This window comes from Anomaloglossus baeobatrachus, chromosome 6 (assembly GCF_048569485.1).
Source record: "Anomaloglossus baeobatrachus isolate aAnoBae1 chromosome 6, aAnoBae1.hap1, whole genome shotgun sequence".
Lineage (NCBI taxonomy): Eukaryota > Metazoa > Chordata > Amphibia > Anura > Aromobatidae > Anomaloglossus > Anomaloglossus baeobatrachus.
The window spans coordinates 527,385,289-527,409,923 of NC_134358.1; the positions used below are offsets into that span (position 1 = coordinate 527,385,289).

The 24,635-nt window shown below is 45.3% G+C and overlaps 1 protein-coding gene across 4 annotated transcripts in view; it reads left to right on the forward strand.

Moving 5' to 3' along the window:
* The window catches only part of LOC142244550 (protein nucleotidyltransferase YdiU-like), a 119,687-nt gene extending 99,901 nt beyond the window's left edge, over window positions 1-19,786 (forward strand). For 2 of the 4 annotated variants that reach the window (XM_075316793.1, XM_075316797.1), the window contains 7 exons: window positions 410-454; window positions 530-611; window positions 1,362-1,454; window positions 2,450-2,529; window positions 7,489-7,532; window positions 8,369-8,448; window positions 17,973-19,785. In XM_075316793.1, coding sequence (XP_075172908.1) covers window positions 410-454; window positions 530-611; window positions 1,362-1,454; window positions 2,450-2,529; window positions 7,489-7,532; window positions 8,369-8,448; window positions 17,973-18,110 — 562 coding nt within the window. In that variant the 3' untranslated portion in view covers window positions 18,111-19,785. Of the gene's footprint in view, window positions 1-409; window positions 455-529; window positions 612-1,361; window positions 1,455-2,449; window positions 2,530-7,488; window positions 7,533-8,368; window positions 8,449-14,325; window positions 14,468-17,972 lie in introns of all 4 variants that reach the window. The other 2 variants (XM_075316794.1, XM_075316796.1) reach the window with 2 other exon arrangements.
* The last annotated feature ends 4,849 nt before the right edge of the window (window positions 19,787-24,635 follow it).

A 24,635-nucleotide genomic window follows, 5' to 3' on the forward strand; every position in this document is an offset into this window, starting at 1 on the left:
CTAATGAGGGACTCGCTGATATTCAAGCAACATTATCAGATAGAATATAACAAACAAATAAGGTCCAATCATGAGGCTCTCACAAGAATCAAAGCTGAGCCTACAGATATAGTATTATATCACTTTCATACTGGTGATTGACGAGGGTCATAATTGAGAGACCACCTATTAATCATCCACCAAAGGCACATCCAACCAATATCCTTGCAATGTGATATTCTCCCCCTAAGGGTTTGTTTATAGTCTGTAACCATGGAGACACATTAGTCTGCATAAAAGCTGCATACACAAAACGGCATGATTTATTTTATTCGAGATCACGATGCTTCTTGTAATTTAGATGCTTTCTATCAGTAACTCTTTATGTGTATTACTGTGGAATTACTGACAGTTCCACTTTTTATTTCAGAGCCTCCACAACGCTTGCAGGGTTCCCTGATCTGTATTACCAGAGGTACGGCATAATTCAGAATATTAACTCTTTACGTTGCTATACAAACCCATCTCATGTTCTTCTCCTTGATTGCAGATTCACAGAGATTTTTAGGGCCAAACTAGGACTTATGGGTGCCAAAGAAGAAGACTTGACCTTGATTGTGACCTTTCTTACCGTACGTGATACTCGGTAGATTATAGGGGTAAAGGCCGCTTTACAGGCTATGATTTATCTGACGATCTCATGAGCGATGTGACACGCCCAGATCGTAGTTACGATTTGCCGGGATCGCTCATAGGTCGTTTATTAGCGGTCACACGTAACGATCTCACAAGGGACGCAAAATCGTTCAGCGATATATTGTTTGACCAAGGCGGTCGTTTTGATGTTGTTCGTCGTTGGCAGGGTGTCAAACGTAGCAATATGTCTGCTGCGATCCAAACGACGAACAATATTTTGAAACTGAACGACGTGTCAACGATCAACTATTTTCAATCTATTTGCGATCGTTCGGAGTCGCTCGTAGGTGTCACACGCAACGACGTCGCTAACGATGACGGAAGTGCGTCACAGAATCCGTGACCCCGACGACATATCGTCAGATAAATCGTAGCGTGTAACGACGCCTTTAGGCTCACCTCAGATCAGCGGTATTTTGCCGCAAAGCCGGATCCGTCACAAATGTGTTTCAATTCCATTCATTTCCAATAAAATCGGGGCAAAATGCAGTCACATGCGGTTGCGTGTATCATTCACTATCGCATGTGACCGCATCTTGCAGCGATTCCATTGGAAATGAATGGAACTGGAATGCATTTGTAACGGATCCGGCTTTGCGGCAAAATACCGCTGATGTGAGCGGCCGCTAAATTGTCTTGTCAGATTGTTCTGTTTATTGTATTGTATTTTTTTCTTCTTCTTACAGATGATGGAAGACACACAGGCCGATTTTACAATGTCCTTCCGTCATCTGAGTGAGATAACAGATTACCACCTAAGGAATAACACCATCCCGGAGGTATCAGGACATTTATAGGGTTTTTTTGGGACATAACTGTATGTCCTTATGATCTATTGTTATTAATGGGGTCCCCTGCTGGTCAGTACAATTAAAGGGTTCATTCATGGATTACATAGGTTGTTGCTGTGACTGGTAACTGCACCTCTGTCATTCTAGCGATCAGCAAGGTTCCCTAACATTGGATGCCCCGCTAGCTAATATTGATGGCCCATTATTGCGATGACATTTGTCCCTACAGGTTAGCAGGGTCACTTGACAATATAACCAGAAAGTGGGGAGAACCTGGCATCAAGTGTTCTGTTTCCTGCTGTTCCACTAATAGGGACATTAGCTATTACACCCTGAAATCAATGGGTTACCTGACGGGTTATCAACAGGTTCCTCCAGACTCACATTTTATACTCTGTCAAAGAGATGAGGATCCTGACTCAAGAGCTGTTGTGTTAAAGTGAATCTGTCAGCATGTTTTTGCTACCTCATCTGAGAGCAACATAATTTTAGCAAAGAGATTCTGAATCCAACGATGTATCACTTAGATTACTGGGTGCAGCTGTTCTGACACTATCAGAGCTGAGAGAGCTGCCCCCGGCCATACCAGGCTGTCAGTAGAGATTGCACATTGACAGTGAGGTGCCAATCAGAGGAGGGGGGGTGTCAGACTGCCGTGTGCGTGACTTTGTAGTCCCTGCAACGATAAAGGTCCTGCTGCTTAAACTAACATAGCAAATAAACAACAGATCGGACTGGGACAAGACAGCCATCCCTGAGTTCTATGTTTTAACCCTTGCAGAGTTCTGTCTTCCGCTTAAACAGCAAAAACCTGCTGACAAATTCTTTTTAAATCAGAATTCACTAGTATGTCATGTATAAATGGGTTTTCTAAACTGGACAATGCTAAAAACTCCTTTCATACAATTTAGCAAAATTGATTTAGAATGTTTTCTGCTTGGCTAACAACTTTTTTGTTTTTATGTTTTTGTTTCATGCAAAAGGAATTCTGGGCACTTCATGAGGTCAGCCAACACATAGATTTTGCAGGATGGGTCACTGCATATTTACACAGACTAAAAAGGTAAAACAGTACAAAAATCTGAATATTAACACTGTTAAAGTGCAAAAACTATACGGTCTTAAGTACACACTGTCTTTTTAAACAGATCCTGACTGCTATTGACTTAGCATAGGGTCCGTCAGGTTTAAGTTGGGGTTCATGTAAATTTAAAAAGGGTTGTCCGTTACCTTAATATTGATTGTCTTATCTTGGGATAGGTCATCAGTATCAGATTGTGAGGGGTGTTAACCTTTATATTGATCACTTGCTGAGTGGTCATCACAGCTCCATCATCTGTATAGGTCTGCATTTTCAACCCTATTTATTCAAATACCTGGATGCGGTCACTTTGCAGTCGGCAGATCTGTGCTGTGCAGCACTGCAACTTATGACGTCCAGCCGCCTCCGGGAACTGCTGATGACTGCGGGTGCCGGATGTCTTAAGGATCGGCCATCAGTGTAAAAGTCCCAAGCAACCCGTTTAATGCCTGGAATAACACTCCAGATTGGTTCTTGCCATCAAAAATAGGAGAACACCTGACATCACCTAAAAATGCGACTGTGAAGACCAACTTTAAAGTACAAGGACCAAGGTTGAATAAAGATATCATCGGCATGGGAGAACAGGCTCCACCATCTTAAAAAGGACAGAGGCAATTGTGATAGGTCTCCTGCAACATGTGACTCAAGCAGTAATCTACAGACTAGCAGAGATTAACTCCTGCAAACCCGATTACTAACAAGAGTACATACAGTTCATTCTGAAAAACAAAAACAAAAAAACCCCTATCCTTTTCTTATCCTTCTGGAGTCCATCCCAGTGCCTCCATTGCTGCCTTGGGCTCAATTATTTGGCTGCAGTGGTGTTGTCCCGTTGACATCGCTGCAGCCAATCAGTGACTTCAGCGGCTTTGCCCGTGCATGAGTCACTCAGAGCTGCTGAGTTCAGTAATGGGCAGAGGTATAGACAATACGTGATCAGGAGGAAAGGAAAGGAAGGGAGGAAATAATCAGACGACAATAGTATTGCCACAATACACCAAACAGCACATAGAAGTTCACAAGCAACTGGATAACAAAGTACAAGGACCAAGGTTGAATAAAGATATCATCGGCATGGGAAAACAGGCTCCACCATCTTAAAAAGGGCAGAGGCGACTGTGATAGGTCTCCTGCAACATGTGACTCAAGCAGTAATCCACAGGCTAGCAGAAATTAACTCCTGCAAACCCGATTACTAACAAGAGCACAGCTGGTCGATGCCCGAGACTGTCTGTGCATCGTGTCGAATGTCCAACTCTGCTGTGTGAGCAGCGTCAAATTTAATCCTCCATTAATGTAGACAAAATGACTGCCGGCACTCACCAAACTGCTGTGTGAACAGGTGCATAACTAAACATGACATAAAATTACAAAAAAGAGACAGCTTGCACTCTGAAATGCTAAAGCATGAAAACCATGAATGTAATATAGATATGCATTACTGCTAAGGAAAATCTAAGAAAAATTAGATATTTAGCATACAAAACAGCCAATTGTTTTAGTTCTGACACTCGTTGAGTGTAGTCCTCACACTCGGTAAGTTTTGAGCCAGACACTGTGTGACAATTATGCCTGCAGCCGTCACTAGATGGCACTTGTGAGCCGACTGCATACTGTTGTACAAATAACCCAGTAGAAGGTAGAAATCTCTCATCTCCCCCTAGTGGTGGCTGCAGGCAGCAGAATATTTGCCTTTTCTTCTGTGTCTATGGAGATGATTTAGAGCTCTGTACCTGAGAAATATAGTGACAATTCCTGTAAAGAATATATTAAGCAATGATATTGGCACAAAATGTGGGATTTGTGGCATCAGCGTGTAATAGAAGGAATACTGGAGGAATCGTCTGTATACACAGATTTCAGGTCTTGATTATCGATATTGATGTCGTTTAAATGACTTTCAACATGTGCACAAAATCCCAACATCTGCAATGTTATTCCGTTAATGGCGTGAGACGGAGCCGGGACCCGAGCACTTCCAGATGTTTAGCATCCAGTAGTGATCAGAAGCAATATGCGCCATCTATTATATGATGCTGTGGATCTTGTAGGGATCCGGTAAGATAATAAAGGTTCGTGGAAGATGTATATATTTTTGTGTTTATGGTACAACACAAGAAAATATACAGGAGCATGAAAGATGAGGTCATGGAAGCTGCTACTGTAATAGCGCAAGCTCTGTGGAGCATCACCGCTGCTAGAAATCACATATCTGCCCAGCACTGCATGTGCAGAATAGACTCTGCCCAGCCGTGCATGCACAGAATAGACTCCGCCCAGCACTGCATGCGCAGAATAGACTCCGCCCAGCCCTGCATGTGCAGAATAGACTCCACCCAGCTCTGCATGCGCAGAATAGACTCCGCCCAGCACTGCATGCGCAGAATAGACTCCACCCAGCTCTGCATGCGCAGAATAGACTCCACCCAGCCCTGCATGTGCAGAATAGACTCCACCCAGCCCTGCATGTGCAGAATAGACTCCACCCAGCCCTGCATGTGCAGAATAGACTCCGCCTATCTCATAGGCCACACCCTAAATCATGTATGAGAAAGCAAGCAAAGACTGAGTAAGCAGTGCTGCTAGAATTATTTATTTTTTTTACGTTTAGTAATGTTTTTTTCTGCTACTTTATGGCATTTCCTTACTTTACCATATTTTTTCCCAATCTCAGAAAACCCCTTTAAAATATCTCTCTGCAGAGATGCCTAAGGGCGGCTTTGCACACTACGACATCGCAGGTGCGATGTCGGTGGGGTCAAATCGAAAGTGCCGCACATCCGGCGTCACTTGCGATGTCGTAGTGTGTAAATCCTAGATGATACGATGAACGAGCGCAAAAGCGTCGTTATCGTATCATCGGTGCAGGCTCCGACATTTCCATAATGCCGGTGCCGCGACAGGTACGATGTAGTTCCTCGTTCCTGCGGCAGCACACATCGCTGTGTGTGAAGCCGCAGGAACGAGGAACATCTCCTTACCTGCCGCCAGCGGCTATGCGGAAGGGAGGAGGCGGGCGGGATGTTTACATCCTGCTCATGTCCGCCCCTCCGCCGCCATTGGCCGCCTGCCGTGTGACGTCGCTGTGACGCCGCACGACCCGCCCCCTTATGAAGGAGGCGGGTCGCCGGCCAGAGCGACGGTCGCAGGGCAGGTGAGTGCATGTGAAGCTGGCATAGCGATAATTATCACTACACCAGCTATCACAAGATATCGTACCTGCGACAGGGGCGGGGACTATCGCGTGCGACATCGCAGCATCGGCTTGGGATGTCGCAACGTGCAAAGCCCGCCTAAGTCTGCAGTACAATTGAAACCAGAAGTTTACATCCATTATCTAAAAAGACACATCTGCATGTTTTTCTCACTATCTGACATGATATCAGAATAAACCTTTCCCGTTTTAGATCAATTAGGAACCAAAATTATTTACATTTGCCAAATGCCAGAATAATGAGAGAGAGAATGTTTTATGGCATTTTTATTACTTTCTGTAAAGTCAAAAGTTTACATACACTGAGTACTATGCCTTTAAACAATATGGGACAGCCCATATGATGATGTCATGTTTTTGGAAGCTTCTGATAGGTTTAGTGGCAACACCTGAGTTAATTACAGACACACCTGTGGATGTATTTTAATGCACACCTGAAACACACAATTTCTTTGTGTAGCATCATGTGAAAGTCAAAAGAAATCAGCCAAGATCTCAGGAAGAGAATTGTGGACTTGCACAAATCTGGTTCATCCTTGGGTGCAATCTCAGATACCTGAAGGTGCCTCGCTCATCTGTACAAACAATTATACGCAAGTACAAACAAGATGGGAATGTCCAGCCATCATACCGCTCAGGAAGGAGATGTGTTCTACGTATCAGAGATGAACGTGCTTTCGTCAGACATTTGCATATCAACCCAAGAACAAAAGCAAAAGACCTTGTGAAGATTCTGGCGGAAAGTGGTAAGTTTGTGTCATTATTCGCAGTGAAACGAGTACTGTATCAACATGGGCTGAAAGGCCACTCTGCCAGGAAGAAGCCATTACTCCAAAAGTAACATAAAAAAAACAGATTAATGTTTGCAAATGCACACAGGAACAAAGACCTTAATTTTTGGAGATATGTCCTGTGGTCTGATAAAACTAAAATTGAACTGTTTGGCCATAATGACCATCGTTACGTTTGGAGGAAAAAAGGGAGAAGCTTTGCAGCCTAAGAACATCATCCCAGCTGTGAAACACGGGGGCAGCAGCGACATGTTATGCGGTTGTTTTGTTGCAGGAGGGACTGGTGCACTTCACAAAATAGATGGCATCATGAGGAAATAAGATTATGTGGCAATACTGAAGCAACATCTCAAGACATCAGCCAGGAACTTAAAGCTTGTGTGGAAATTAATCTTCCAAATGAACAATGACCTGAAGCTACTGCCAAACTGGTTACAAAGTGGCTTAAGGGTAACAAAGTCAATGTTTTGTAGTGGCCATCATAATACCCTGATCTCAATCCTGTTGAAAATTTATGGGCAAAGCTGAAAAGGCCGGTGCAAGCAAGGTGACCTACAAACATGGCTCAGTTACTCCAGTTCTGTCAGGAGAAATGGGCCCAAAATTCCTACAAACTATTGTGAGAAGCTTGTGGAAGGAGATCCAAAATGTGTGACCCAAATCGCACAGTGTAACGGCAATGGGACCAAATACTAATGAAATGGAGGGAAACTTTTCACTTTACAGAAAGTAATAAAAATGCCTTATAACATTCTCTTTCTCTGTCTCATTATTCTGGCATTTGGCAAATAAATAATTTTGGTTCCTAATTGACCTAAAACGGGAAAGTTTTTTTTTTAGATAGTGTATGTAAGCTTCTGGTTTCAACTGTATATAATGCATTCTTCAAGATGAATCCAATTGATATTCAATGTTATTTCTTTTTTTACTTAGTTTTCCTGATGACTCTGATTTTAAAAGAAGACAACGGATGAAAAGTAAGATCTATTGGGACAGTGGTTTCTATATGACTATGGGGCACTTTGCACACTACGACATCGCAGCTGCGATGTCGGTGGGGTCAAATCGAAAGTGACGCACATCCGGCGTCGCAGTCGATATTGTAGTGTGTAAATCCTTTTTGATACGATTTAAGGAGCGCAAAAATGTCTAAATCGTATCATCGGTGTAGCGTCGGTCATTTCCATAATTTTGGAATGACCGATGTTACGATGTTGTTCCTCGTTCTTGCGGCAGCACACATCGCTGTATGTGAAGCCGCAGGAGCGAGGAACATCACCTTACCTGCGTCCTGCGGCTCACGCCGGCTATGCGGAAGGAAGGAGGTGGGCGGGATGTTTACGTTCCGCTCAGCTCCATCCCTCCGCTTCTATTGGCTGCCTGCCGTGTGACGTCGCTATGATGCCGCACGACCCGCCCCCTTAATAAGGAGGCGGTTCGCCGGCCAGAGTGACGTCGCAGGGCAGGTAAGTGCATGTGAAGCTGCCGTAGCGATAATGTTCGCTACGGCAGCTATCACCATGATATCGCAGCTGCGACGGGGGCGGGGACTATCGCGCTCGGCATCGCATCGGCTTGCGATGTCGTAGTGTGCAAAGTGCCCCATGACTTGAGCTCAAAAATCGGTTGCGCTCTCTGACGGATTCTCTGTTAGATGTCGGTCACTTTTTCTTGTTTGCGCAGCCTTCCTCACACAATGACCAGCGCACCTGCCTGTACAATGGCTGCTGGTGGAGGATCATGTCATCAAACCACAACTTGTGCAAAACACTTCTCTGTGCTGTAATTGACACCTTGCATTATTTGTTTCTAGCTACAAACCCTAGATATATATTGCGGAACTGGATGGCAGAATCTGCAGTTCGTAAGGCAGAAAAAAATGACTTCTCAGAGGTTAGTTGGAGATCCTTCCTTCCCTTCCTTTTCTACCTTTATTTCTGTACCTTTTGTCCTTCCTTTTCTCTTTGTTTCCCCTTTTTTTTCTTCTTTTCTAATTCAAATTCATTTTTTTCTTTTTCTTCCGTTATTTTTTCGTTCTTGCTTCCTTCTTTCACTCCCCCCTTTCTTTTTTCCTTTCATCTTTTCTTCCCTCCTTACTCAATTTTTCCTTTTTTTTTCTCTTCCTTTTTTTCTTTCTTCCTTCCCTTTTTCATGTTTTTTTGTTGTTTTTTTAATTGGTGACTCTATTTGACAAAATTCTAAATTAAAAATCATTTTTTCAGCAGGCGTGTTACAGAAAATGTATGTCTGTATGATTTGTATGGGAAAAATGAGCGTGTAAACTCCAGTGTATAGAGGTTATATTCTGTATGCAATATACAGTAGGTAATATACAGTGTGTCCACCCATATCCTGTCCACTGCCATTAACTTGAGAACGGCGGCAGCTATAGGCATAGAAGTGGTGTCTAGGTATAGTAAAGTAGTCAAGCGTTACGCAATGAAACCACCTATAGCGCCACCTGGTGGAAAACAACGGAGTTAGCATTTTTATTTCGAAAACGGAACGAAATAGAGAAAAATAGTGAATTACAAAGGTGTAGGGCATCATCATTTCAATACGAATCGACACCTTGCATACAGAAATGCTATGATTAGAACGTGTAAAACTCACAAGGCTGCGGACGTGAAGCGATACCTCAAGGAGACCTTCCTACAACTCATTGGGTATGGTGGCTGTGTGGAGTGGCCTCCACGCTCACCTGACCTGACCCCATTGGACTTCTTTCTGTGAGGTCACATCAAACAGCAGGTGTATGCGACCCCTCCACCAACATTGCAGGACCTACGACGACGTATCACAGATGCTTGTGCAAACGTGTCACTTACCATATAGCAAGATACAGTATGCTATCCAGAGTCCAGATGTGCATTGCAGCTGACGGTGGACACTTTGAGCATCAAAGTTAAATGAGCGCCATATGCGTGACCAGAATTCAATGTTTTTGGGGGATCATGGGTTTCATATCATAGCATTTCTGTATGCAAGGTGTCGATTTGTATTGAATTGATGATGCCCTACAACTTTGTAATTCACTTTTTTTCTCTATCTCATTCGGTTTTCGAGATAAAAATGCTCAATTCGTTATTTTCCACCAGGTGGCACTATAGGTGGTTTCATTGCGTAGCACATGGCTACTTTACTACACCTAGACACCACTTCTATGCCTATAGCGGCCGCCGTTCTAAAGTTAATGGCGGTGGACAGAATATATTTGGACACACTATATATGCAATATATGTAAAGTGGGTGAAATAAGTATTTCACGTCACCAATTTTCTAATTAAATATATTTCTAAAGGTGCTACTGACATGACGTTCTCACCAGATGTTGGTAAAAACTCATCCAGTCCACACAGGCAAAGAAATCAGACAATAGATGTCCAGAAATTAAGTTATGTGTATGTAACAGCAAACCACCTACTAAGCAGGACCTCGAGGCCCTTTAACCCCTATACAAGGATCTGTAATTACTGCAGGGTCCAGGGGTTCACTGCCTATCGTAGGCTGCAGTCCTGAGATGATGATAGTCGACAGGCCGAGGTCAAACCGAGATGTCAGGCGAGGTACAAAACAGCAGGCAGGAGGGACATCAATAAACAAAGCCGAGGTCATATGAGACATAAAGGTGCAAGGTGCATAGTACCAGGAAGGATGTGGCTCAAAGCAACACAATACTATCTCTGGCAAGGAACCAGGGACACTGAAGGATATAAAAAGGGTGTGGTGCCTTCCCATAGGCTAAAGTAGGAGCTGATACTAGCTGGAAGGCACACACCCCTACAGTCAGTCAGCAGTACTGCAAGTTCTAGCCAGACAAAGCTTGGTGAATGTGCGGCTACTCCGCCCACCAGAGCCACTGGAACTGACTTCTCCCCCATCACCAGCACAACCTGCAATGTGAGAAGAGCAGTGCCTGGTGATCGGGGCAGATGGCACTGGAGCAGGCCCTGGTAGAGACATGACAGTATAGCGGCGCCTGGTGACTCGGGCAGACGTCACCGGACCAGGCCCTGGAGACGTGCCAGTGTAATAATGAGAAACAACACAGGGAAAAACACATATAGAGGTGCAAAAAGCCATGCAAATTGATGACCCCAGCTGAAATCTATTAGTAATTAAAAAACAATTTTGCAACTTAGGGAAAAATAGTATCAGGTGGTTCAGCTGCTGGCCTATAAAAAGGTGTTTCATTACCAAGGTGCCACACAAGAAACATCTCATGAGGTGTAAAACAAGTGAGCTGTCTCCATACCTTCCCAAGCTTATTATTGCAAAACATACTGGCACTGGTTACAGAAAAAAATCTAAACTACTTAAGGTTCCAGTGAGCACTGTTGGGACCATAATCCGGAAGTGGAAAGAACATTATTTTACTAAAGAGGGCTACGATCAAGTGCTCCCTGCAAAATTTCAGACACAGGAGTGAAAAGAATTATCAAACGAGTTGTCCAAGAACCACCTGTGGAGAGCTACAGAAAGACCTGGAATCAGCAGGTACAATGGTTTCAAAGAAAACAATAAGTAATGTATGCAACCTCCATGACCTGTATGCACACTCACCACGCAAGACTCCACTGGTGAACAAAAAACATGTTCAAGCGTGTTTAAAGTTTGGTCACCAACATTTAGACAAGCCTGGGAAATACTGGGAGAATATAGTCTAGTCAGATGAGACCAGAAGTGTACTCTTTTTGTACGCCATAATACACACCATGCTTTTTGACCAAAAGGCACTGCATATCACCCCAAAAACACCATACCAACATTGAAGTTTGGAGGTGGGCACATCATGGTGTGGGAGCTGTTTTTCAGCATATGGCACTGGCAAACTTTGTTGAAGGAAGGATGAATGGACAAATGTACCAAGACATTCTTGATAAAAATCTGCTGCCATCTACCAGGATGATGGAGATGAAACGAGGGTGGACATTTCAACAAGACAATGATCCAAAACACACAGCCAAGTAAACTCTCAATTGGTTTCAGAGAAAGAAAATAAAGCTGCTAGAATGGCCGAGCCGATCACCTGACCTGAATCCAATAGAAACTTTATGGAAAGAACGAAAGCTCAGAGTTCATAGAAGGAGCTCACAGAGCCTTCAGGACGTGAAGAGTGTTTGTGTGGTAGAATGGAACAAAATGACACTTGAGCAATGCATGCACTAGTTTCTCCATCCAGACGGCATATTGAAGCTGTCATTACCGACAAAGACTTTTGTACGAAGTATTAAATACATTTCAGTAATCGTGTTCAATACTATTTCTCATTATTACACATCACTAAATTTATGGACATTTATGACTTGATTTCTTTGCTTGTGTGGATTGAATGGGTTATGACTGACATCTAGTGAGAAATTCATGAACTGAACTCAAAAATCTAAGACTTCATCTATGCACACTAAAGGCCTTTTTTTCTTCAAATATTCACAAATTTGTCTATATCTGTGTTAGTGAGTAGCTCTTGTCCTTTGCGGAGATAATCCATCCACCTCACAGGTGCGGCATATCAAGATCCTGATTGGACAGCATGATTATTGCACAGGTGTGCCTTAGGCTGGCCACAATAAAAGGCCACTATAAAATGTGCAGTTTTATCACACAGCACAATGGCCACAGATGTAGCAGGTATTATTGAGGGAGCAATTGTCATGCTGACTGCAGGAATGTCACCAGAGCTGCTGTTGCCCGTGAATTGAATGTTCATTTCTCTACCATACGTTGTCTCCAAAGGCATTTCATAGAATTTGGCAGAACATCCAACCGGCCTCACAACCGCAGGCCACGTGTAACCGCACCAGCCCAGGACCTCCACATCCAGCATCTTCACCTCCAAGATCGTCTGAGACCGGCCTCCCGGACAGCGGCTGCAACAATCGGTGCAAAACCAAAGAATATCTCAGGGAAGCTCCTCTGCTGCTCGTCCTCCTCATCGGGGATCTCCACCTGACTGCAGTTCGTTTTTGTAACTGACTTTAGTGGCCAAAAGCTCACATTCGATGGCGCCTGGCACATTGGATAAATATGTTCTCTTCATGAATTAATCCCGGTTTTCACTGTACAAAGCAGTTAGCAGACTGTGTGTATGACATTGTGTGGGTGAGCGGTTTTCTGGTGTCAACATTGTGAATCGAGTGGCCTATGGTGGCGGTGGAGTTATGGTATGGACAGTCGTATGTTGTTCATTCGACAATGAACACAAGTGCATTTTATTGATGCCATTTTGAATGCACAGAGATACAGTGATGAGAATCTGATGCCAATTGTTGTACCTCATCCTTGACCATCACCTCATAGTGCAGCTGATAATGCCCGGCTCCATGTTGCAAGGATCTGTGCACAATTCGTGTAAGCTAAAAATATCCCAATTGTTGCATGGCCGCCAACTCATTGGACATGTCACCCATTGATCATGTTAGGGATGCTCTGGATCGGCGTATATGACAGCATGTTCAAGTTCCTTCCAATATCCAGCAACTTCACAGCCATTGAAGAGGAGAGGACCAACATTACACAGACCACAGTCTACAACCTGACCTGTGAAGGAGATGTCACACTGCGTGAGCCAAATGGTGGTCACACTGGATACTGACTGGTTTAGTGACCCTCTTAGAACCCCCAATACAGTGGAACTACACATTTTAGAGTGGTCTTTTATTGTGGCCAACCTAAGGCACACCTGTGCAATAATCATGCTGTCTAATCAGTATCTTGATATGACGCACCTGTGAGGTGGATGGATTATCTCCGCAAAGAAGGAGTGATCATTAACACAGATTTAGACAAACTTGTGAACAATATTTTTGAGAAAAAGGCCTTTTGTGTCCATAGAAAAAGTCTTTTTATCTTTGACTTCAGGTCATGAAAAATGGGAGTAAAAACAAAAATGTTGTGTTTTTATTTGTTCAGTGTATATGTGTGTGTGTGTGTGTGTGTGTGTGTATATGTATGTATGTATGTATATATATATATATATATATATATATATATATATATATAAAATAACCACATGTTACTAGGGTCCTATTTGATGTGATTGATGACATTAAGGGGCACTTTGCACACTAGGACATCGCAGGTGCGATGTCGGTGGGGTCAAATTGAAAGTGACACACATCCGGCGTCGCAGGCGATATCGTAGTGTGTTAAGCCTTTTTGATACGATTAACCCTAGAACGCATACCTGGGGCCTCGCAGGCCTGCTAGGTTACTTGTTTTCTATGGTTGATTTCTATGGTTGCGTGTTCTAGGGTTAACGAGCGCAAAATCGTCGTAATCGTATGATCGGTGTAGCGTCGCTCATTTCCATAATTTGGAAATGCCGATGTTACGATGTTGTTCCTCGTTCCTGCGGCAGCACACATCGCTGTGTATGAAGCCGCAGGAGCGAGGAACATCTCCTTACCTGTGTCCTGCGGCTCACGTCAGCTATGCGGAAGGAAGGAGGTGGGTGGGATGTTTCCGTCCCGCTCATCTCCGCCCCTCCGATTCTATTGGCCGCCTGCCGTGTGACGTCGCTATGACGCTGCACGAGCCACCCCCTTAATAAGGAGGCGGGTCGCCGGCCAGAGCGACGTTGCAGGGCAGGTGAGTGCATGTGAAGCTGCCGTAGCGATAATGTTCACTACGCCAACTATCACCATGATATCGCAGCTGCGACGGGGGCGGGGACTATCGTGCTCGGCATCGCAGCATCGGCTGCGATGTCGTAGTGTGCAAAGTGCCCCTAAGACCTTGAATTTGATATTACTATTGATTCTCGCACAGATTCACCTACTGCAGAAAGTATTACAGAGACCTTTCCAAATGCAGCAAATGGCTGAACTGGCTGGATACTCCCAAGAAGCTCCAGAATGTGCCAAAGACTTGAAAGTTAGCTGCTCATCCTGATGCAGCCCGAAGTGTGAAAGTAAGGATCAGAAAAAAAGGAAAACCCTTACGTAATGCTATATTATAAATTCCACATTGTTCAAAATAATACCATACCTCATTGAGTGATGCTTGTGTCAGTGCACGGCGTGTACAGAGGCTGCTGTCCATACAGGTATTAAAGAAAAATAAATGTATACGCTACATATGTTTCCAGTGGAATAATCCTCTGTATATACTGCTGTATTAAATAAGAAACATATGAAAATAGAGGCCAATGAAGCCTCCACTATTAGCGCTTAGTTTTCTTCTCTTGTAGGAAAGATTATTAGATATAGGCCGTCTGCCAAAAATTTAAATCTGTGTCAGATAGGAGCAGGAATATATTGTGCTATAAGTTATGACAATTTCTGGCATAAATTATAGTCAATCTGATTGACCACCAGTGGCTTTCCCCCCCTCGCCTCGCTCAGCCCACTCTTCTTGTCCTCTTTTCAAACGTAGCTGGAAAAGTAAAAAGTCACTAATCTTATTCCTTCTATGGCATTCTCCTAAATTTGCGACTTTTCTGCACTAGAAAAATGGCAGAACGTTTTTGATTAATTCATCCACCCCCTCCAGTATCAGAAAAAGTTTCTCTTTTTCAATGATCAAAGCATTTCGGAAGTGAAATCCTTTACAAAATCTGCTTAAGGCTATGTGCACACTCTGCGTTTTTTTGACGCTGCGTTTTTGTGTGCGCAACGCACAAAAAAGCACCCGCGGCAAAAAACGCATGCGTTTTTACCGCGATTTGGTGCGTATTTGGCTGAGTTTTTCTGCGTTTTTGAACGCAGGAAAGAATTGACATGTCCATTTTTTTTTTTCAAAAACGCAGCTTAAAAAAAAGTTGTGTGCGGACAGCAAGAATGAAAACTCATAGACTTTGCTGGGGAAGCAAAGTAATGCAGTTTTGAGGCCAAAAACGCACCCGAAAAACGCCTCGTGTGAACTTACCCTAAAAGGACTCTGTCAGCAGGATTCAATTCAATTTATCTGAAGACAGCATGCTGCAATAGTTAAAACAGACATTTCAGCCCTGCTTATCTCAAAGTCTTTCTTTTGTTTACCTGCAATGTTAACTTAAGCCTTTTAGCTTTATCATTAATGGATCTCAGCAGCTGTGAGCTCCAATCCACCCCCTTCTGTGACTAGCAGCTTCTTTTTTTGGAAATGTTCACTGAAAGTCTGGTATGGGCAGTGGCTGGTCTCAGAGCTCTGCGTCATACAAAATTTAAAATCTTTCACTGTGTCAGAATGGCTGCAGCCACTAATCTATGTGATACATCCTTGAATTCAGAGTCTCTTTACCGACATTATGCTGCTCTCAGATGAAGTAGCAAAAACCTGCTGCCAGATTCCCTTCAATTTGGTGATCATTTTTCCATTGCAGTATTTGCTGTGGATTTGTCAATGTGGAAACCTGCAGCAGAAATCATTTTTTTTTTATTGCAGCTTAAAAGGGTGTTCCAGAAAGACAACTGCTGACTATATGCCCATCTTACAAATAACTAAATGAGGGTTCTCAACTCAGGACCCGCAGAATGCAGCTTAGAAGAGCTTTCACCATGGCAGATCTTTCCCGTCAATTTATTACATGGTTGGTCATTATTTGAGCTGCTGCCATACACTATTACATTTCTTTTGCAGAGTCCTCTGCAGGTGCAATGTGTAGTCAGGCAGAGGTTTCAGGAATGGCCATGGTTAGACAATCCAATATTCACGCCCTTACAAATTGAATGCATTAAAAGAATCATGGATGCAAATGACAAGAGCATAGCGTGGTGGGTGCTTAGTCAAGTTCCTCAAACTAAGGGGTAGGCCCGGGGTCCCCCTGTAGCCCAGCGGGTCCACTTGTCCCGCTTACTACCCGTGAGCATTACAGAATCTATGGCATGCTTCTAAATTTGCAACTTTTCTGCACTAGAAAAATGGCCATGAAGTTTGGTATTTGTATCCTTCTGTTTATCACCCTGTCTGTCTTTCATTTCCCTCCGTGTTTATTAGTGCAGCGGTGGGACTAGTGTCTCCCACCGGCCATTTCCCTAGCCAGGGTGTTTGCAGGGCTAGAGAGGAATTAGGTATCTGGCTCGGCGAGGGATTGAGCCCAGTTAGCAACTTGAGGTGAGTTAAGGAGGTGTCCCCCCCCACACCTCTCCCTAGCCATAGTGCCCACCTTTGTTATTGTCCCCAGTGTTCCGCCTTTGTTTTTAGTGTTTTTGTAAAGCGTCAGACGCCCGCAGGTTTGAATGCATGTATCACGCGGTACATATGGACATCTCTTAGGCGGGCTTTGCACACTACGACATCGCAGGTGCGATGTCGATGGGGTCAAATCGAAAGTGATGCACATCCGGCGTCGCAATCGATATCGTAGTGTGCAAATCCTTTTTGATACGATTAATGAGTGCAAAAGCGTCGTTATCGTATCATCGGTGTAGGGTCCGACATTTCCATAATGCCGGTGCAGCGACATGTACGATGTTGTTTCTCGTTCCTGCGGCCGCACACATCGCTGTGTGTGAAGCCGCAGGAGCGAGGAACATATCCTACCTGCATCCCGGCTGCAATGCGGAAGCAAGAAGGTGGGTGGGATGTTTACATCCTGCTCATCTCCGCCCCTCCGCTGCTATTGGCCGCCTGCCGTCGCTGTGACACCGCACGACCCGCCCCCTTAGGAAGGAGGCGGGTCGCCGGCCAGAGCGACGTCGCACGGCAGGTGAGTGCATGTGAAGCTGCCATAGCGATAATGTTCGCTACGGCAGCAATCACAAGATGTTGCATGTGCGACGGGGGCGGGGACTATCGCGCTCGACATCGCAAGCATCGGCTTGCGATGTCGCAGCGTGCAAAGTACCCCTTACTCTGTGCATGACATTCTTTTTACACCTAGGCCTTTGATGAGGACAAGGGGGCATCTACTATTTCTAGAGAAAAGGTTTAATCATAATAACAGTTGCAGATTCTTTGCTGTAAGAGCAGTGAGACTATGTGTTATTTACATTACGAGCAGTGAGGCTGGATTCTTTTCAGTACAAGATTATGGAACTTTCTGCCACATGATATGATAATGGTCGACTCACTAAAAAAGTCAAAGAAGGGCCTTGATTGATTTCTTGAAATATATGATATTACACATTCATTCTCTGGTGGAATTTTCATTCAGGGAAGTAGTTTGATTGCCGTATGTGGACTTTTCCCCTAATATTGGGCAATTAGTGTCTACCTTAAGGGCTTTTTGCCTTCCCCTGGATCAAGAGGGTATATTATAGGTTGAATTTGATGACTTATGTCTATCTTGAACCTCAAAAACTATAAAATTGTGAGCCGAGATGCTAAAGAAAACGGTGCACAAGTCAATGGTGATATTGAAATGATCAAACATACATAAAATGTATAATAAATTCTTCATTTTCATGGGTTGTGGACGGATTGCTCCTATTTTAGTGTTGAGACCTATATCTGAAGCGGTTCTGTTGTAACTTGTGTCTTTCATTTTATTACAGGTAATAGCCCTGAGTGGAAGAACTTTTTTGCCATCTATCCCAGAAGATTTCATTTTTTTTTATTGGCGATTCCGCCCATCTATAATTACTGTCATTAATAATGTGCCGAGCGCAGCTGCCCGGATAGGTCTGTGCTAATTTGGAGCAGGTGGTCATTGTAGGTATTGCCAGCCCCTCCTGCCTGTAGCGGTAACAGAGCAAATGCGTTTCTTGCCAGCATCTTTTCTGGACAGATTGCTTTCACCTAGGGTTATGTTCACAGAGAACGCTCATTTTCCATTTGGCAGTTCATTTTCTATTACTTTATAAGAACCTGTGGAATTTTAAGTGTTTCCTATTAAGTGTAGCATTACAATTATTTTCACTTTTCCACCTTGATTATGGACACTTCTTAAAGGGTATGTCTTATCAAAACAACCTCTTCTCAGTGATCAACTGATCGCTGCAGATCTAGCGTGGGGACCCCCCAATATTCACAATTGCAGCAACTCCAGGAGTTGTAAGACTACAATTCCCAATATGCTTTGACGGCTGCAAGCTTAGTGCTGTACAAAATTCCAATGGGGCATTTTAGAGCCTCTTTTCTTGGGATCGGTGAGACCACCAGGTGTCACACTTGGACTTGGGGATGGTCTGGCATGCAGGCGAGACACACAACAGAAAGAGGTTTCACCATGACATACAAGAGGTACACTGGACACTTTAACAACGGTGACTTGGAGTGCAGGGTCAGCAACTGTACCCTGCACTCCAAGTCAGTCCCTATACAGGGTCCTCACCTGTCACCGAGCAAGAACCTGAAGCCCTGAGAAACTCTGCAGTATACCCTGGCTAGTGAGCTGGCAGGTAAGGATCACTTGTCCCACCATTGCACTAAAACAACATAAAGGGGAAGGTACGACAGACAGGGGAAACAACATAAGGATAAGCACAGCTTCACGGCTGCAGTCAGACACCAAGACTGCAGCTTAAATTGCTCACTGCATTAAGGGCTCAGCAGATCCTTCCAATTTCAGGACAAGTCTCAGATTAAGAATTTAGTATAACCGGCTCCCTCTACTGGGAGATGTGACTATATATAGGGGAAGGGAGTGGTCACTAACCGGAAAACCTGAGGCCATGAGTCAGAAGCTGCTAGACAGCAAGACTAACATGAACACTTTCTGCACCAAAAGAAAGAAACACAAATACATTTCATGAGGAGTCCCAGATGGCAAAGAGAGACTCTGTTCCAGATCCTGTCACAAGTCTCTAGAAACAGAGACACAGCCATGACACCAGGGATCAGCACTCCTATGGATAGACAGTGACTCAGTGGTTAGCACTGCAGCCTTGCAGCGCTGGGGTCCTGGGTTCACATCTGCAAGGAATTTGTTTGGAGTTGTTTGCGTGGGTTTCCTCCGTGTTTTCTAGTTTCCTCCCACACTCCAAAGACATATTGATAGGGAATTTACATTGTGAGACCCAATGGGGACAGTGTGGCTGATGGATGTAAAGTGGAATTAATGGCGTTATATAAATGAATAAATATTATTATACTATATATATTACCTTGCTAAGTTGAGACAACCCAAGTCAAGGATTATTCCTTCCTAATAAGCCATGGTATATCCAAAGGTTAAAAGATGCCAAAGACTCCATAGTAGAAGAACCAGCTGGATACCTGGACTGGACATTACATGATATTATCACCCCCCCCCCCCCCAAAAAAAAGTAATGAGAAAATTGAGCATTGGTGCAATAAAAACATGTTTATAAACCCCCAAAAATCTTAAAGAGTCATTTCACAATTCTTTATACAATTGGCCTTGCAGAAACACATACCGTATATACTGGCGTATAAGACGACTTTTTACCCCCTTAAAATAATGGCTACAGTGGGGGGTCTTCTTATACGCCGGATATACGGGGGGGAGGGGGGGGGGGGGTGTATGTACACTGCAGCGTCCAGGGGAGGTGGGGGCAGCAGCTCTAGAGCACAGGGGAACGCTGCGGCCTGCATCCTTTGATCTCCTGCACCCGCTCATATAATATGCACAGCCGCTGTCCATCTCCAATGGTGCTGAAATCGCACGCAGTGAGGGGCTGGGGCAGCGGTGCATAGTATATGAGCCTACGTCCCAGTGTGATCGCACATGCCCACCCCTGTGTTAGATTTGGCCCCCAGGCTGCTGCTCCTTCTAAAATAAAAAAGCTTTACTTACCCCCTGCAGCGTTTCTCCCCGTGTCCCTGCTTCCACTGTGATCAGGCAGAGATCTCAGTCTGCTGTGCTGATCACATGACCGCACTGAGAACCAGGAAGTGGAAGAACAGAAGCACGGAGCAGACAGGAGGGAGCTCAGCGCTGCAGGAGATAAGGAAAGAGGGTTTTATTTTACTTTGGGCAGCAGCCTAGGGGCGATATCTGACACAGGGGGACTTGTGCGATCTATATAGGGGCCATGGGCAGCACTATGGGGGAGATATCTAACACAGGGGGACTTGTGCGATCTATATAGGGGCCATGGGCAGCACTATGGGGGAGATATCTAACACAGGGGGACTTGTGCGATCTATATAGGGGCCATGGGCAGCACTATGGGGGAGATATCTAACACAGGGGGACTTGTGCGATCTATATAGGGGCCATGGGCAGCACTATGGGGGAGATATCTAACACAGAGGGACTTGTGCCCATTATGGGCCCCGGTGAGCTGCTTCTAACCCCCCAGATGTATGCCCTGCTAATCCCCCCCCCCGCCGATGCCGCGGGTGCTGTACCCGCCGAGCCGCGGGTGCAGGCCCCACAGAGCAGCAGAGTTGTGTGTATTTGTCTGTATGTAGCAGAGTTGTATGTGTTTGTCTGTATGTAGCAGAGTTGTATGTGTTTGTTTGTATGTAGCAGAGTTGTATGTGTTTGTCTGTATGTAGCAGAGTTGTACGTGTTTGTCTGTATGTAGCAGAGTTGTACGTGTTTGTCTGTATGTAGCAGAGTTGTATGTGTTTGTCTGTATGTAGCAGAGTTGTATGTGTTTGTCTGTATGTAGCAGAGTTGTATGTGTTTGTCTGTATGTAGCAGAGTTGTATGTGTTTGTCTGTATGTAGCAGAGTTGTATGTGTTTGTCTGTTTGTAGCAGAGTTGTGTGTGTTTGTCTGTTTGTAGCAGAGTTGTGTGTGTTTGTCTGTTTGTAGCAGAGTTGTGTGTGTTTGTCTGTTTGTAGCAGAGTTGTGTGTGTTTGTCTGTTTGTAGCAGAGTTGTGTGTGTCTGTTTGTAGCAGAGTGTAGTACCATTGTTTCAGCCCAGTTGTGGCTTTATACAGCAGGGAGGAGCATTCCTTGCTGTACTAAGTGAACATTGGAGCGATTGATCTGTCAATGGCCCTTTAAAAACATATTGTACGGCTCTCGCGGAATTAAAATTAACATGTTGCAATCAAAGCAGACTTTTTTTCATTTGGGAGCGGGGTAGTCTTATACAGTCAGTATATCCCAAATTCTATATTTTTAGGGCAGAAGTTGGGGGTCGTCTTATACGCCCAGTCGTCTTATACGCCGGCATATATGGTACTAAAGTTCTGAAATACGTCAAGCTTTTACTCAGTGCGATGGGTAAGAATTCATCTTGGTAGCTCTGCATTTTCTTTGAAGCCTCTTCAATATTAAAGGGGTCGTCAGTCAATTGACCACTTTGATCATTATGAGTTTCCCTTTTGGAACCTCCAATTATTGGTTAATACTTTTAGTAAATGTTTTATTCATCCATTTTCTACATGCAGGACTAGCCAATGAAGAGTTGACCATGTAATACATGGAAGGGCTGTGTCCGCCAGAATAGGAGCAACGTTTTGGGTGTGGCAACGGAACAGGGGGGCAAGTCTGTTACCCCATCGTCTTACTAAGGTTGCGTTATCAAGTGCTTTGATGTCCTAATACAACACAACCTACTATAACTATTGAGGACAAAGAAGGGAATTTTGTTTACTTACCGTAAATTCCTTTTCTTCTAGCTCCAATTGGGAGACCCAGACACTTGGGGTGTATAGCTATGCCTCCGGAGGCCACACAAAGTATTACACTAAAAGTGTAAAGCCCCTCCCCTTCTGCCTATACACCCCCCGTGCATCACGGGCTCCTCAGTTTTGGTGCAAAAGCAAGAAGGAGGAAAAAATTATAAATTGGTTTAAAGTAAATTCAATCTGAAGGAATATCGGAGAACTGAAACCATTCAACATGAACAACATGTGTACACAAAGAACAACAGCCCGAAGGGAACAGGGGCGGGTGCTGGGTCTCCCAATTGGAGCTAGAAGAAAAGGAATTTACGGTAAGTAAACAAAATTCCCTTCTTCTCTGTCGCTCCATTGGGAGACCCAGACACTTGGGACGTCCAAAAGCAGTCCCTGGGTGGGTAAATAATACCTCATAATAGAGCCGTAAACGGCTCCGTCCTACAGGTGGGCAACCGCCGCCTGAAGGACTCGCCTACCTAGGCTGGCATCTGCCGAAGCATAGGTATGCACCTGATAGTGTTTCGTGAAAGTGTGCAGGCTCGACCAGGTAGCCGCCTGACACACCTGCTGAGCCGTAGCCTGGTGCCGCAAGGCCCAGGACGCCCCCACGGCCCTGGTAGAATGGGCCTTCAGCCCTGAGGGAACCGGAAGCCCCGAGGAACGATAAGCTTCGAGAATTGGTTCCTTGATCCACCGAGCCAGGGTTGATTTGGAAGCTTGTGACCCTTTACGCTGGCCAGCGACAAGGACAAAGAGTGCATCCGAGCGGCGCAGGGGCGCCGTACGAGAAATGTAGAATCTGAGTGCTCTCAGCAGATCTAACAAGTGCAAATCCTTTTCACATTGGTGAACTGGATGAGGACAAAAAGAGGGTAAGGAGATATCCTGATTGAGATGAAAGGGGGATACCACCTTAGGGAGAAATTCCGGAACCGGACGCAGAACCACCTTGTCCTGGTGAAACACCAGGAAAGGGGCTTTGCACGACAACGCTGCTAGCTCAGACACTCTCCGAAGTGAAGTGACTGCTACTAGGAAGACCACTTTCTGCGAAAGGCGTGAGAGAGAAATATCCCTCATTGGCTCGAACGGTGGTTTCTGAAGAGCCATCAGTACCCTGTTCAGATCCCAGGGTTCTAACGGACGCTTGTAAGGAGGGACGATGTGACAAACCCCCTGCAGGAACGTGCGTACCTGTGGAAGTCTGGCTAGGCGCTTCTGAAAAAACACAGAGAGCGCTGAGACCTGTCCCTTAAGGGAGCCGAGCGACAAACCCTTTTCCAATCCGGATTGAAGGAAGGAAAGAAAAGTGGGCAAGGCAAATGGCCAGGGAGTAAAACCCTGATCAGAGCACCAGGATAAGAATATCCTCCACGTCCTGTGGTAGATCTTGGCGGACGTTGGTTTCCTGGCCTGTCTCATAGTGGCAATGACCTCTTGAGATAACCCCGAAGACGCTAGGATCCAGGACTCAATGGCCACACAGTCAGGTTGAGGGCCGCAGAATTCAGATGGAAAAACGGCCCTTGAGACAGCAAGTCTGGTCGGTCTGGTAGTGCCCACGGTTGGCCGACCGTGAGATGCCACAGATCCGGGTACCACGACCTCCTCGGCCAGTCTGGAGCGACGAGGATGGCGCGGCGGCAGTCGGCCCTGATCTTGCGTAACACTCTGGGCAACAGTGCCAGAGGAGGAAACACATAAGGGAGTTGAAACTGTGACCAATCCTGAACTAAGGCGTCTGCCGCCAGAGCTCTGTGATCTTGAGACCGTGCCATGAATGCTGGGACCTTGTTGTTGTGCCGGGACGCCATTAGGTCGACGTCCGGCATGCCCCAGCGGCAACAGATCTCCTGAAACACGTCCGGGTGAAGGGACCATTCCCCTGCGTCCATGCCCTGGCGACTGAGAAAGTCTGCTTCCCAGTTTTCTACGCCCGGAATGTGAACTGCGGATATGGTGGAGGCTGTGGCTTCCACCCACAGCAGAATCCGCCGGACTTCCTGGAAGGCTTGCCGACTGCGTGTCCCGCCTTGGTGGTTGATGTATGCCACCGCTGTGGAGTTGTCCGACTGAATTCGGATCTGTTTGCCTTCCAGCCACGGCTGGAACGCCTTTAGGGCAAGATACACTGCCCTTATCTCCAGAACATTGATCTGAAGGGAATACTCTGTCTGAGTCCAAGTACCCTGAGCCCTGTGGTGGAGAAAGACCGCTCCCCACCCTGACAGGCTCGCGTCCGTCGTGACCACCGCCCAGGATGGGGGCAGGAAGGATATCCCCTTCGACAGAGAAGTGGGGAGAAGCCACCACTGAAGGGAAGCCTTGGCTGCCCGCGAAAGGGAGACGTTCCTGTCGAGGGACGTCGACTTCCTGTCCCATTTGCGGAGAATGTCCCATTGAAGTGGGCGCAGGTGAAACTGCGCAAAAGGAACTGCCTCCATTGCTGCTACCATCTTCCCTAGGAAGTGCATGAGGCGCCTCAGGGGGTGTGACTGGCCTTGAAGGAGAGATTGCACCCCTGTCTGTAGTGAACGCTGTTTGTTCAGCGGAAGCTTCACTATCGCTGAGAGAGTATGAAACTCCATGCCAAGATATGTCAGTGATTGGGCCGGTGTCAGATTTGACTTTGGAAAATTGATGATCCACCCGAAACTCTGGAGAGTCTCCAGA